The sequence below is a fragment of the Hippoglossus hippoglossus genome, chromosome 14, assembly GCF_009819705.1.
Source record: "Hippoglossus hippoglossus isolate fHipHip1 chromosome 14, fHipHip1.pri, whole genome shotgun sequence".
Taxonomy (NCBI): domain Eukaryota; kingdom Metazoa; phylum Chordata; class Actinopteri; order Pleuronectiformes; family Pleuronectidae; genus Hippoglossus; species Hippoglossus hippoglossus.
The window spans coordinates 2,470,891-2,484,904 of record NC_047164.1 but is presented as its reverse complement, the minus strand read 5'-3'; the positions used below and the strand labels follow the sequence as shown (position 1 = coordinate 2,484,904).

Here is a 14,014-nt window from a genome sequence, read left to right as displayed (position 1 = left end):
GACCAGAACTCGGCCATTTACCATTTGTATTATTGTAGTTTCAAAACGTCATCACGTGGACTCGTCTGCCGCAGCTGACTCTGACATTTGCCTTCTCACCGAAATTCTCCAGAAAAATGTCTGAAAGCAGCTCGAGCGACCAACTGCAGAGCAGACAATCTACTTCCTGTTTACACCGGCACGCACATGGCCAGTGTTTGGTTGTAAAAATGTGTTTTTAAGCCATTTTAATATGAATTGGTGTGGATTTGACCTCAGAGTGTGACCTGTGCCGGTGCCGCAGTGCATTCTGGTCTATGCCCGGCTCTCGTCGTGTGATTGTTGAACGTTGGTGAAACGTGGCTGTTACAGAGAGAAGTCTCGGCTCAGATGAAAAATACGTTTTTCCCTCCGTGTGTTTCACGTCTCTGGACATTTTCTGCTTTTATATTCAACCGTAACTAAACGTGTCACGTGATCTGTCGGGCCTCTCGCACATTTAGAAGATCTAGAGCCACTGAGTGAGCGTTGGTTTGATGTGTTGGTTCCCAGTTTGGGGGGGAAGGTGTGGCATCAAGCTGCCGTCACCTTTGTTTAGACGCACAGAGGGGGCTCTGTCCTCGCACAATGGGCCCGAGAGTCCTGCATGTGTGTGTCCCCTGTTTGTGTGTGTGTGTGTGTGGGAGGGAGGGGGGGGGGGGGGAGGGAGGGGGGGGGGGGGGTGTAGCAGCCACACCCTGGCTGATTGGCTGAGGCCCCACCTCGCTGTGGAATCCACTGGAGCCAGGTCACATGTCGACAGTCGGAACTAAACACAGTCAAGAAAGATACTCGTTAGTGTCACTGGAGGGAAAGTTCACAGGCGATGGTTTTTATGGATCAACCAGGATTTTTATTTTTCTCAGCGACGAATTCTCGATAAAGAAACAGACTCAAAGGTTTTTAGCTTTTTTAAACTCATACTTGTTAAAATCTGGATTTATTTATTCAAATTTGACTTGAAAGGAAAAAAGAACAGCATATAAAGTTTTTAGCTGTGAAACTTGTGGTTAATATATTGAGTCTGAAACTCCTTATTACTCGATATAATATTGTAAAAAGTTTGTTTCATAAACTTCAGGGTCTCTCAGGCTGCGCTAATCTAATTCTGTTTTATGTGTTTATTAATTAAGGTAAAGACCAAAACCAGCCCAATATTATTTATAAATACATTTTTGGATTTTAAAACTTAAGTTTATTTTGTTAAATGAAAAAAGGATCCTTTACATTGTTCAAACTTTTGGTTTTGGTATCGTTTTCTCGGTGTTGGCTTCACCTTGATAAATATATCAGGCAGATACATTTCAGAAATCAGAAGAGGGACGTGCAGAGAAATGAGAAGAAGAAACTTGCTCAGTTCTTTAATCACATCCTGGTGAATATCACACAGATAAAATAAAGAGTTAAAACTTGTGGTGGATTTTTTTGTTGTAAATTCTGTATATTTATCGTGGAGCTTGTTCATAAATCAGCTGTTTATAAAGCAGCCGTAGTTTATAACTCCAACCAAACACGACTGCTCCTTTTCTAGCTGCTATAATTAGAAATCCCTTAAAGCAGAAAACACCAGAGGCGAACAACGTTTCGTCAGAATACCCACAACCACCGTCTCCATCCAGCAGATCCAGGGTCTGTGCACGTCACAGCTCCGGAGAAGCAGCTGTTTGATCACACGACTTCATATGAGACAGAGAAAAACTATAATAATAATAATAAGTTAAATTTAAAGACAAGATTAAAACACGTTTGAATAAATTGTCTGAGGGAAACTTCTCTTGAGTACATTTACTTCAAGACTATTATCACTTTTAATAATAATATAAACTCGTACTGAAAATGTTATTGTTGTTTTCTCCTTTTGTACATAACTTTGTTTAGTGAAAGTTAAGCTGTACAATTAAAACATATAAAAGTCCTTATATTATTATTATTATTATGAATATCATCTGTATGGTTTCCCCGCCCGCTCTTACTTTTACTTTTATATTTAGTCAGGATTAATTTAACAGATGCACACAGACAGTTATTACTCATAGAACCAGCTGCTCTACATTTCCCATAAAGCAGTGGGGTTGTGTGGTGGTGGGTCGATGGTGCAGACAGGATGTGGAGAAGTGGGTTTTGTGTATCTGAGAATCAGTTTCATTGTGAGACGACGACGATGATGAAACAAGTTTGTGTTTATTCGTTGTTTCGCTGGTATTTAACTCAAGTAGAGACATAAATCCAACAAACTGATTTCTGTGGTTAAACAACAAAAATACAATTTATCTGAAACGTCGACGCTGACGATATCGTCAACGGAGCTCCGCAGGGAAATAAAACACAACAAAGAGGTTGAAGGGGAAGTCGTATTTTTTTATAACTTCCACTCATGAGAAGTGAATTAAACTGCAGATGAAGACACATGAGTCAGTGTGTTTTAATACAGGAACAGTCAAAGTTTATAGACATGTCAATAAAGAGTCACTTCCTCGTGGTTTAAACTGAAAATACTGTCATGGGCAGAAACTACAACATGAAAATGAAGATTTTACCACTTTAATTCACTAATATTGTTTATTATGTATTTAACTATTTTCAATATCTGTTTATGAGTTTGTCAAAGAAATAATTTTCACTCCGGAGTTTCAGAACTTTTCCGTTTTCTGTCATTTTAACGTTTTTATTTGCAGCCAAAACCAGAAATAGCTTAATTCAATATCTAAACCATGCTGTTATTGATATGTATTGATCTAATTCAATGTATTTATTGATTAGGAATCTAATAAAGACCAAAACAGCTCTTATGTTATTATCTTTAAATTATCTATATCTTTAAAACTTATATAGATCAGATAGATTTAAAGCTAAAAGTTTTCTATAAACTAAACTGTCCATTGAACTTTAACTCTTTTGGTTCTAAATCTGTCGACTAGCAGATTCTTAAATGTTCTTTTTCATTCAAATCATAATTTTGCCAATTTCTCCAACTTATTTGGCCAAAATTCTTGTATTTCAACGACGTTTAATGTTCGAAAACTCAAGTTTCTTTCGTGAAATGAAAGAAGGACACGAGTATTGATCCTCGGGTTCTGATATCGGCTCCAGTCGTCTACTGGTTTGTGTTGTTTTGTCGGCGTTGGCTGATCCTCACGACACATTTAGGTCAAGTTCTCTGCGATGAGATTCAGAGGAAACCCTCAAGAGTTGATGATTTACATCCCGACGCTCTTTTAACGACGCTGTAACTAAGTTCCTGCAGAGTTTTATCTCAACAAAAATGTTGAACGTGTGCGGGAGGAAGTGGACGTGCACAGAAAATGGAGCCAGAGAAGAAGAAGAAGAGAGAGAAGAGGGTGTGTTGTGTTACTAGAAGTGTGTGTTGACTCCCTCTTCCATGGCACTCCCTCTCCCCCCTCTCTCTCTCTCTCTCTCTATGTGTGCGTGCGTGTGTGTGTCTCTCGCTCAGCTTCCAGAATAGGGTGTGTCCGCCTGCCTGCCGCTGAAAGGGAGGGAGGGGTCAGCTCACGGCTTCTCCTCCCTTCTCTCTCTCTCTCTCTCTCTCTCTCTCTCTTTCTGTTATTTCTCTCATTCCCTCAGTGGCAGCCTCAGGATCAGGCCTTTGTCTCTCTTCCTCCTCTGCCTCTTCTCTCTATCTTCACGTTTCTCTCTCTCTCTCTCTCTCTTTAAATCAGAGTGTGTGTTTCTCACTCCTCCACCACCTCTCGGCAGATTTTGTTTTTTAGAGGAGTGTTTTTTTTTCTGTAGCTCCCCTTCAGAAGAGAGGTAACGCTTCCTATCTCTGAACTCGTCGCTTCCTCTCCCACTTCCTCTTCTCTTTTTTACATTTCCCTGCTTCCTTCCTTCTTCCACCCCCCCCCCCCCCCCCCCCCCCCCCATCCCTCTTTACTTCTAATTCTCTTCAAATCCTTTCAACAAATCCCCCCCCCGCCCGGCCTCTCCCCCCTCGCCTGGAAGTTTTGGCCTTTCCTTTTTAAACACCTTCCTCTCACTCTTTCCTCCCCCCCTTCTTCCCACTCTGCAATTCCACCCCCTCCCCCCCTGAACTACCCCCTTTATCACCTCTCCTCTCATCTCCTTCCTTACCTCCACCCCCCTCCCTTCTCCTCTTCTCTACCTCCTCTCACCTTCTTCTTCTTCTTGTCCTCCTCCTCAGTGCCAGTTGAGTCCTAAGCAGAAGAAGAATGCCGGCGGCGCCCAGAAGAAGCAGAGGAGCCCGGCCAAGCAGAGCCCCCTGACCCGGAAACAACAACAACAACAACAACAACAACAACAGCCGCCGCCGCCGCCGCCGCCATCGTCATCACCTCCGCCACCTGCAGTCCAGGAAGAGGAGGAGGCGAAGGAGAAGGAGGAGCCGGTGACCAGGCCTCGGCCGCCGCAGGAGGAGGAGGAGGAGGCGGAAGTGGGCGAGGAGGAGCGAGAGGAAGTGGCGGCCAAGTCTGTGAGGAAGAGGAAGAAAGGAAAGGAGGAAAAGGAGGAGACAGACATGCCGTCCGTACAGATCAAACCGGAGCCGGAGGAGATGGAGTGCACGGTGAGTGGGAGGAGAGGGATGGAGGGAGGTGATTGGCTGATTGATTTGGGTGGAGGATGCGTGGGTGAGGAGGCCGGAGGTGTGACCGACAGATGGGTGGATGATCGTCAGGTAGGCGGGGTCGGGATCGGACGTGTTCGATCACGCAGGATTTTATGTGGAAGTGACGACTCCTCTTGGCGTCGGAGAGGTTTAACAAATTAGTCAGTGATTAACTCTGGGGATCAATTTGTCAAATATTAAGACGAGTCTGAACCTGGAAGCCACAAGTTTAACAACTGATGCCACAGATGATTCTGCTTCAGCACAACATTTTAATTTAGTCTAATTTCACAGATGATCGACACTATTAATAAAAGATGAAGTCACAGATTTATTACCCAATCTGTCCATTTGTAAATATCCATCACAGGATATTCAACTTGATTCAGTTCTTTTCAGTTTTGTGCCGAGACAAAGGATTATTACCCTCGTTCTGTCATCATCATAAACACAACGAAGAACAAGACGACAAACGTGACACTTGAGGTTTAATTATCTAGAATAAGCATCGTCTTGAGATTCTACATCAAGAGCGAGTGGGTCTCTGCTTCCTTCAGTTTTACAAACTTTAAGCTAAAATATCCCGGATATTGATGCCGCTGTCGTTAGATTTGGACGTCACTTGCATCACGTGGTTGTTTCAGACACTGGTGAGTTAGTGTCTCTGGTTCTTTCTGAAGGTTATCAGATGCTGAAACTCTGCGGAAACTTAACGGCTTGTTCAATAACGAGGAAGGATTTCCGTGGACTTATCATTTTATCTCATGTCGCCACGATCGCTTTAGGAAATATTCAGAAAGGAGAATTTGTTTGCTCTGCTGCATGTTTGAAGTGATGAGGATCAGGATACAGTTTTCCTGCGGTGCTGTTGTGTATGTGAACGCAGCTTGAATGAGTTCTGACACCTTTTCAGATGCCTGACATGGATCTATAACTGTTTTAGGGTATATATTGTTTTACCTTTGTTAATTCACATCTTTACACTGAGGCGTATATTCAGTGTCAACATGGCAGCCACTACTATTTAATCTTCCTCTTGTAGTTCTGAGGTTCAGCAGCAGTTTGAATTTGCAGCGAGAGAAAACTCCCAAATATTTACTCTGCTGAAAAGTTAAGTTTCTGTTTTTCCTCCCCGAACATTCAGTTGGTTTTTGAAAGGGATGTTTTTCCACCGAGCTTCAGATCAACAAACACTCCAATTAAATCACTGAGATTTAAATTGCATCAGCTGTTTCTCACCTCTTCTCTCCACTGAGTTTAATGTAATTTGGTTTTTTTTCAACAACCTGCGGAGAGACACACAAACAACACAATGACATTCTTCAAAAAAACCTTTTCAAAAAACACACAATTAACTGTGGCTTTTTGACTTTGAATAGAAGGTGTGCAGTGAAATATTGAAAACATAAATCCAAAGCTGCGTATTGAGACATGAAACCAGTCTCTTTGTTATCCTGGGAAATTAAATCCTATTTTTCTGAACTATTTCTGAGCAGATTCTCTTGAACTGAACTCAGGACCTTCTGTCACATTCTCAGGATGTTTTTCTCACACGTTGACAGATAATTACAGATGATTCCTCACAGTGACGCAGCAGATATGTTGCTTCATCCTCACAGTTTCATTTTAGAAAACGATATTAGCTGCGAGAAGTTTCCTGTAAATGAGAGCAGAGGATGTGGGCGATTGATGAAGAGGAGGAACAGAGTGAGATGGAAACGAGAGTGGATTAGTGGGCGGAGCACAGAGCGGAGGGTGAAGCGCTGATTGAAGGAAGTGGAAGAGGGAAATTGACGTGGGGGGCGTGTGAGAGTGAGAGGGGGATGGACTGGTCGATGAATGGTGGGTGATGAGACGAGGAAGAGGAGGAGTTTGGGGACAGAGGTTAGAGTCATCAGATGCTTTTGAAAGGAAGGAAAGTGGTCATGTGAGATTCTAGTGTTGGCAATTACATCTCTTCTTCTCCTTCATCCTCTTTTTCTTCCTCTTCCTCTTCTTCGTCCTCTTCTTCATCTTCGTCCTCTCCTCATTCTTTGTCCTTTTCTTCCTCTTACTCTTCTTTTTCTTCTTTGTCCTCTTCTTCTTCGTCCTCTTCTTCAGCGTCTATTTACATCATCTTCTTCATCTTCGTCCACTCCTCCTTCTTTGTCCTCTTCTTCTTCTCCTTGACTTTTGCCTCTTGTGGACAGTAGTGGTTTTATTTCTGAGGACCTTCACAACAGAGGCTCCCGTCGGATACACGAGGCAGCTGGACCTGTTTTATTTTGAAAACTCAGGGGTTGTTTCTTCTCTCTGCTTCAAACCGTAATCTAAGATCTTCCAACACTTGTTTGTCATTCCTATAAGTCAAAGGTGGTAACTCAGGGTGACCTGCTGATACCATCAGGGCCCGAGGCTCTGAAACTCCTTGTCTGAGGAGATTAGTTCTTCTCAGCACTTTATCTGTTTTTTAAATCATTGTTTAACTGGTTTTAATGGTGGTTTTAAATATATTCTTTAGTTTTTGTGTCATTTTCCTTTTTTCGATTAGTGCTATAGAAATACAGTTTGGATATTATCATTATTATTTTCCTCTGGACGGACAGAAACTGAGACTTTTGGAATCAAAGATGCCTCCGACTCCCTGATTGGTTCTTATCAGTCATGCTAACGTTTCCTGTCAGTAAGAGTTCCACCTCGCCGTCGCTCCAGGAGACGAAACCCCCCCCCCGCCCAGTACTTGAAAAGTCCTTCTCAGGCGTGTTAGTATGGACCTGAGGTCACACGTGACACGGAACTAACATGTTCTTGGTTTTAAAACTCCAGCGTTTCGATTCCAGCTGCAGTGAATGATTTCAAATGAAGTGTGTGAACGTGAAGTGAAGCAGCTCAGAGCAGAAAACAAACCTGTGACCTCTGCCCGGCCTCTGTGGATATATAAAGATGACAGGATATATTAAGATCATGATGACTCCACTCTGTCAGCGTGATGTCAGGGAAACGAGGCAGCGGGCCGAGCGGGAGCAGGTAGTCCTGCCGCACGCCACCGTACAACGTCACCGGCAAAACACTTTGCTCTCGCGCCGCTGAAGTGTGTTGACATTTTGCGGGTTTTGCATTTTCAAGCGGCCAACGTTGACCTTTTGCTCGTTTTTATCCTGATGGACTTTCAGGGAGCGAATCAGTAGAACGAGCGCCATGAAACAAATAGCGGCGAGGTCGGAGGTCAGAGGTCGCTGACAACAGGCTGCGTGAATCATTGGGAGGAGAAAGGCTCCTCCTGAAACCAAACTCCTGCCGGGGTCGCCCTGCACGCCGCCTGGACTCTGCCAGTTATCTCTCAGGATCCAAACCATCTCCGTCCGAGCTTTCTGCAAATACATAAAACATGTAGAGCAGTTTTATGATTCACACAGAACCAGGGAGTTTCTATAAAGTGAAGGAGTTGCTGTTTCTTATTTTCTCAGATTTGACTGTGTTTGTTCTCATGGGAACAAATCCACCTGATTTCCCAGAGATATTTGTTTTTTGTGACCTTCACTATTTAGTCAGTTCAAATCGTAGCAGATAATCAAATCCAAATGTTTACTTACACTGTTTATTCGCTGATAGAACAGTTTTCTACCATGAGGACAGTTAATGAACGGATTTACACACAAATGTTATTCAGAATATGCCAAAAAAACACGATTACTTCATAGCAAAATACTTTATATAGGTATCTATATAATATCTTTGTTGTTTACATTCTGCGTGTGGTGGTGGTTCCTCGCTGCAGATATTATTACGTGTCACACCTTCCTATTCTTTGATTACATTACATGTTGGTATTTAACTTTGTTTGGCTTAGTTTGTTGCGCTGTTTGTTATCATAATTCAATTATATAAAAGCCTAATTCTTATTATGTCCACCACTTGTTTGTTTGTTTGTAAGCAGAACTACACACATGGATTTCCACTGAACTTGGTGGAAGAATGTGATTTGGCTCAGGGAGGAATCCAGAAAATCTTGTTGCAGATCCAGGATTTTCTTTCAGTTTCTTTAACATTGTGTTGTCGGGTCGATATTTTTCGATATTTTTATTTGACTTCCCTGAGAATAATTAATAGAACTCAATGAAAATGAGGACTGAGATATGTGAGGATGTGTAATTTGGTGCAGCTTTATTGGATTTAAGGAGACTGTTAAACATTGATGACGTATGAGCTCTACCAGGGGTTTTATTCTAGTATTGTCGTATCTTCGTTGGCTAGTTTCTTTTATTAGTCACATGTCAAAGAATGCCAGACCTCTTTTTTTATTATATTAAATGAAATAGATTTTATCCAAACCAATTTACAGTAAGCACATTCATTTCATTGCTGACAAATACAGTAAATTGGGATTCAACTCTATGTTTGTGGTCACAGTTAAATTAGATTAAAGCCTAATGCTTCGTTCTTTCTTCATCTTTTTTTACCATACTTCACTTATTCTGTATAATGTATAATATAGTATATATTTAGATTTTTGTCTTCATGAAAGTTGATGATATTAACCAGTGGTTATCAACCTCAGGCTTGAGACCCTGACACTGGATCCTGTGATGAATCTAAAGGGTCAACAGAGGTTTTCTCATTAGTAAATAATAACATATATATATAATAATAAAAATATTCTGCAAATCACATTTACTTATGTATTTTTGGGGCATTTTCCAAGTTTGACCTGATCGCACACACGAAGACGCAGAAGAGAAAGCTTTTGAATCTGATGTGAACAAACATTTAAAAGCAGCAGAAACATTCACAACTTCACTGTAGTTGTCGGTTATCGTTGCCGCACCTCTGAATTTCCCAGCGCCAGCGTTAAGACAATGAGTCGCTCCACGTACACCGTTATTATCGGAGACTGAGGAGGGTATAGAATAAAGGGTGTGAGCCGTAATGATACGGTGAGGCCTGTCACAGTCACAGGCGCCGTATAGAAACCATTAGCCCAGCCTACATACTGAGCTGAGAGGGGAAGGGTGTTGTCAGCTGGATGGGTGGAGGATGGGTGAGGTATGGAGTGAGGAAGCTGTAGGAAGTGTAGAAAAGCACCGAGGGAGGAGGAGGAGGAGGAGGAGGAGATAGGGAGAGAAATAGAAAGGATTTGGTGGCGAGGAGGCATGATGACAGAACGCAGATGGAGAGAGAGGGGAGATACGAGGGAAGGTGGAGAGGTGGCGAGGGTGTGGACGTGCAGATAACGACGGGCTGCACTCCAGGATTATGACTGCTGTCCATTTTTGTCCTCTGCCGTGAGGCTAGCCGCCGCTCCCTTTGGTTTTCATTAGGAAAGCTAACAATGCTATCAGGCAGAGAAACTGTACGAAACCAAAATCACAGAGAAAGGTTGGACAGAATAAATGCACCAAGAGTAAAACCAGATTTTATTTAAAATATGATGCTTAATCCAAAAGTGCAATTTGTTATTCCAGTAGTGGTTTAATTATAGGTCCTGTGTATTCATACAAATATAAAAATACATTTTCTGTGGAATTATTCCAGGTGTATTCCTCCGCCTGAGCCGTGCACTCTGGAAATCATCAGAGAGGCTTTTGGGGGGGGGAAATGTCCGTCATCGTGACAAATGCTTGTTTGCGGTTCGTTAGCCAAGCACCTGTCACTCCGAGCGATGTGGCCCCTTTTTGTAATTGTAGAGAAAAAAGAGCCCGACGTCAGCCCGATGGCTGGACCCACGGCGAAGGCATGGCAACAGCAGAAGGTGTTTATTATCCTGTTACCTTGACTGGAAGGGATGTGCAGGGCTTTTGTGACGCCACCTGAAGAGGATCTTTCAGCCTGTGAGAGTTATTCACAACCTGAGTGTGAGATTGTTGGAAAGGCAGATCTGGCTCTATTGGCAGGGAGGGTGTGTGTTCGGGGGGGGGGGGGGGGGGTAGTAAAGGTGATGTTTGAGTCACATGAAGGAAGGAAATGAGCTGTTTGTCATTCTCAGCTAATCTTCATGTCTCTGTGTAATGTCAGTGTAACCTTTAGGGCTTTTAAGTACACAAGTTGTGATCGTACACAAGTTGTGCTCCAAGGCTCAATGATTGATGAGATCTAACAAATTGGACCAATAGAAAACGAGCTGCAGAGAGTAAAAGCGACAAAAGTAACGTTAACCTTTGCAGCCAATGGAGGTTTCGTTGTTTCTGAGTCTCATCGTGTCTCGATTTAGCTTAAATCTCGGTTTATAATTGAGTTTAGACTTGTGTGTTTGGGGATTAGTCTAAAATCTCAGTTTTTATGAACTCTGATTCCACAGAGAAATAATTAAATGGTAAATGAATAATAGTTTATGACAGTGAAACAATCCGTCTGACACCTTTTGAATGAGACTGATATAATAATAAAATGAAAATAAAAAACACTTCCTCCATGAGATACATTTGAACACGTGACTGTTTGGACTCGTTTATCTTCAGGGGAATAAACAGCGATACCAGCACCTTTGATTAATGAGTTTATTATTCGGATTTGTCGTATAATATAAGTAATAATGTGGATCATTAAGATTTTATCAGGCCGGCGACTGTGACTGGTTTTACAGATCAGTTCAGGTTTGCTCCTCTGTTGTGTCTTTTTTTGTTTAGACCACATCTTAGACATTTGCTAAACTTCTATTGTCACGGAAATGTACACAAAATTCCATCATACCTGTCCACACATGACACTGGTCAGTCAAGACTAAGACACCATTTCCAATTTGTCTCTGTTTCCATGACCGAAAACTACTTGGCACTCACTCTAATAGCCTATTTACTGTGGAGTTCCCCAAGGCTCAATCCTTGGTCCTCTTTTATTGATAATTCACATACTTCCATTCACTCAAATGACACCAATGATTAATAACTGTTATGTTGAGGCTCTTTCACAAAGTAACAGTAGCAGGTAACTTTTGTATTGTTAAATTACCATTTCTAAATATGAAAAAAACAAGGATTTGAAGTTTGTAAGTGGGAGATGACAACTTTTACTTTGCAGGAGGAAAATATTCACATATTTCTTTGAAGGTTTATGTTTCCAGTCACTATTGTTTCACCTGATTCTTTATTTTGCTTGATACAGAAACAACTGATCGCCACAGAAAGTTCAACGTCGAGCTGAGGCACAGTGTCGCAGGATGAGAAGGAAACTGGTGTTCACCTGCTGTCAGAAAATATCATTTCACATTTTTGAAAACATCTCTCGTTTCACAGGAGAAAAAAAAAAAAAAGCAGTGTTACGTTAGTATGTTCACATGAGGCTGTGAGGGCCGAGGTCGGGGGGAGGGGAGTGGTGGGGCCTCGTGTGTGTGTGTGTGTGTGTGTGTGTGTGTGTGTGTGTGTGTGTGTGTGTGTGTGTGTGTGTGTGTGTGTGTGTGTGTGTGTGTGTGTGTGTGTGTGTGTGTGTGTGTATTCGCATTGGTGTTTGTGGCATGGTGTGGTTTGGGTTAGTGGAGGGTGGGGGCTGGGTGGAGTAGTGTTGCGTAAGGCATCATTAAGCAGAGGGTGTGTGTGTGTGTGTGCGTGTGCGTGTGCACGCTGACCACACCTCTGTAGGGGAGTGGAGTTTCCTGTCCAAAGATAAAGTCTCCAGGAAGCTGATCCCTCCGGTGTTCACATGTCACATGTTACACGTCTTCTCTCAACGTTAATTAATTATTATCACTTTTAGTTTTGTTTTGTCCAACTCATCCAAAGACTGAAAACAAATCATATTTACTCTACGTATTCTTTTTCTTGTGTAATATATATAAAAATTGCAACTACAGGTGATCAGGTTTCTCAAATACTGTATCTTCTCCAATCTTCACATCTTAAACCTCAAAATATTTGATAAACTTTGAAGAAGCAAATCTAAACAACTAAGAAGCTGGAACCAGAGACATTTTTAATTTTTTACTTTTTAAAGTTAGTTAAATATCAATGTCACTCGTCAGCCCGATGGCTGGACTCGTAATCCTGCTGAACAACAAATAAACAGATAGAAACATAACCTCGGTTAAAATTTTTATCTGCAGGTTCTTCTCTGATTTCATGCTCGTATCCAAACTGCAAACTACAGCGTTGACCCACAGTAACAACTCCTGCACGGGAGCAAACTCCCTGTGGACAGACTGAATAGAGCTGCAGAGGAAATAGTAGAGTAGAGAATGTTAAGTAGAAAGTTTGTCTCATGTCTCACATGGAGACACGAGGGACACGGACAGAAGCTCTAACCTGAGAGAGAGTGAACGGAGTCAAACGCCTTCTAATGTCGGGGTTGACCCGAGTTTTAAAAACTTGTGTTAAAGTGATATAAGAACGATTTGGAGGGAGGAGAAGAACGAGGAGAAGAACGAGGAGAAGAAAGAGGAGAAGAAAGAGGAGAAGAAAGAGGAGAAGAACGAGGAGAAGAAAGAGGAGAAGAACGAGGAGAAGAACGAGGAGAAGAACGAGGAGAAGAAAGAGGAGAAGAAAGAGGAGAGGATGAAAAGACTGGTTCAAAGTTTCGCTTCAGTGTCAGAACGAGGTCAAAGGTCATTCTGCCTCCTCATTACGGCTTTCAAGCAAAAGTTAAAACTTTCTCTTGTTTTTCCCACAACAAACACACACATGCAACTACACACACACATATTTGTCATCTCTCCTTCCCGCCACTCTTCTTCTCCAGCTTCTCCTCTTCCTCCTCTCCCGTGTCTTTCTCTCCTCTCTCTTCTCTTTCTTTCCCCGCTGTCTCTCTCTCTCTCGCCCTAATAGGATATGTCGAGGGAGGCTCTGCTTCCGCTCGCCCCGTCACCATGGCAACCGCGGCTCTGGCGGGAGTTGCCGAAAAGACTGTGCTAGCCTGACCCCCCCCCCCCCCCATATATACACACAGTCACACCCCTTCCTCCTCCTTCTCCTCTTCCTCCTCCACCTTTCCAAGCCTCCCTCCCCTCTCTTCCTCTCTCTCTCTCTCTCGCTCGCTCTCTCTGTTTCTCTACCTCTCTCACCCCCTCCCTGCCCCCTTCTCACTCTATCTCTCCCTTTTCTAATTCACCACTTGAGCCAAAGGCGAACACACACACACACACACACACACACACACACACACACACACACACACACACACACACACACTCTGAATACCTGCCAGCACAGTGCAGTGAATAGCCCTGAAATGTCTCTCTCTCTCTCTCTCTCTCTAGCTCTCTCCCTCACAGACACACACACACATGCACACAAATAGAAACACAAACACACAATGAGGTCCTCTGTGCATATGTGTACTTGTGTGTGTGTGTGTGTGTGTGTGTGTGTGTGTGTGTGTGTGTGTGTGTGTGTGTGTGTGTGTGTGTGTGTGTGTGTGTGTGTGTGTGTGTGTGTATGTGTCACTGATGTATGCACATAAACAAGTCAGTTGTCCTCCGGCAAACAGGAGCAGTCATGCACAAAGACCGTC

At 42.7% G+C, this 14,014-nt stretch overlaps 1 protein-coding gene across 4 annotated transcripts in view; it reads left to right on the top strand.

The window, feature by feature from the left end:
- klf8 (Kruppel-like factor 8) overlaps positions 1-14,014 on the top strand; it is a 58,527-nt gene that overhangs the window by 25,566 nt on the left and 18,947 nt on the right. For all 4 annotated transcript variants that reach the window (XM_034605815.1, XM_034605813.1, XM_034605814.1 and 1 more), the window contains exon 2: positions 4,178-4,558. In XM_034605815.1, the coding sequence (XP_034461706.1) occupies positions 4,178-4,558 (381 nt within the window). The remainder of the gene's footprint in view (positions 1-4,177; positions 4,559-14,014) is intronic.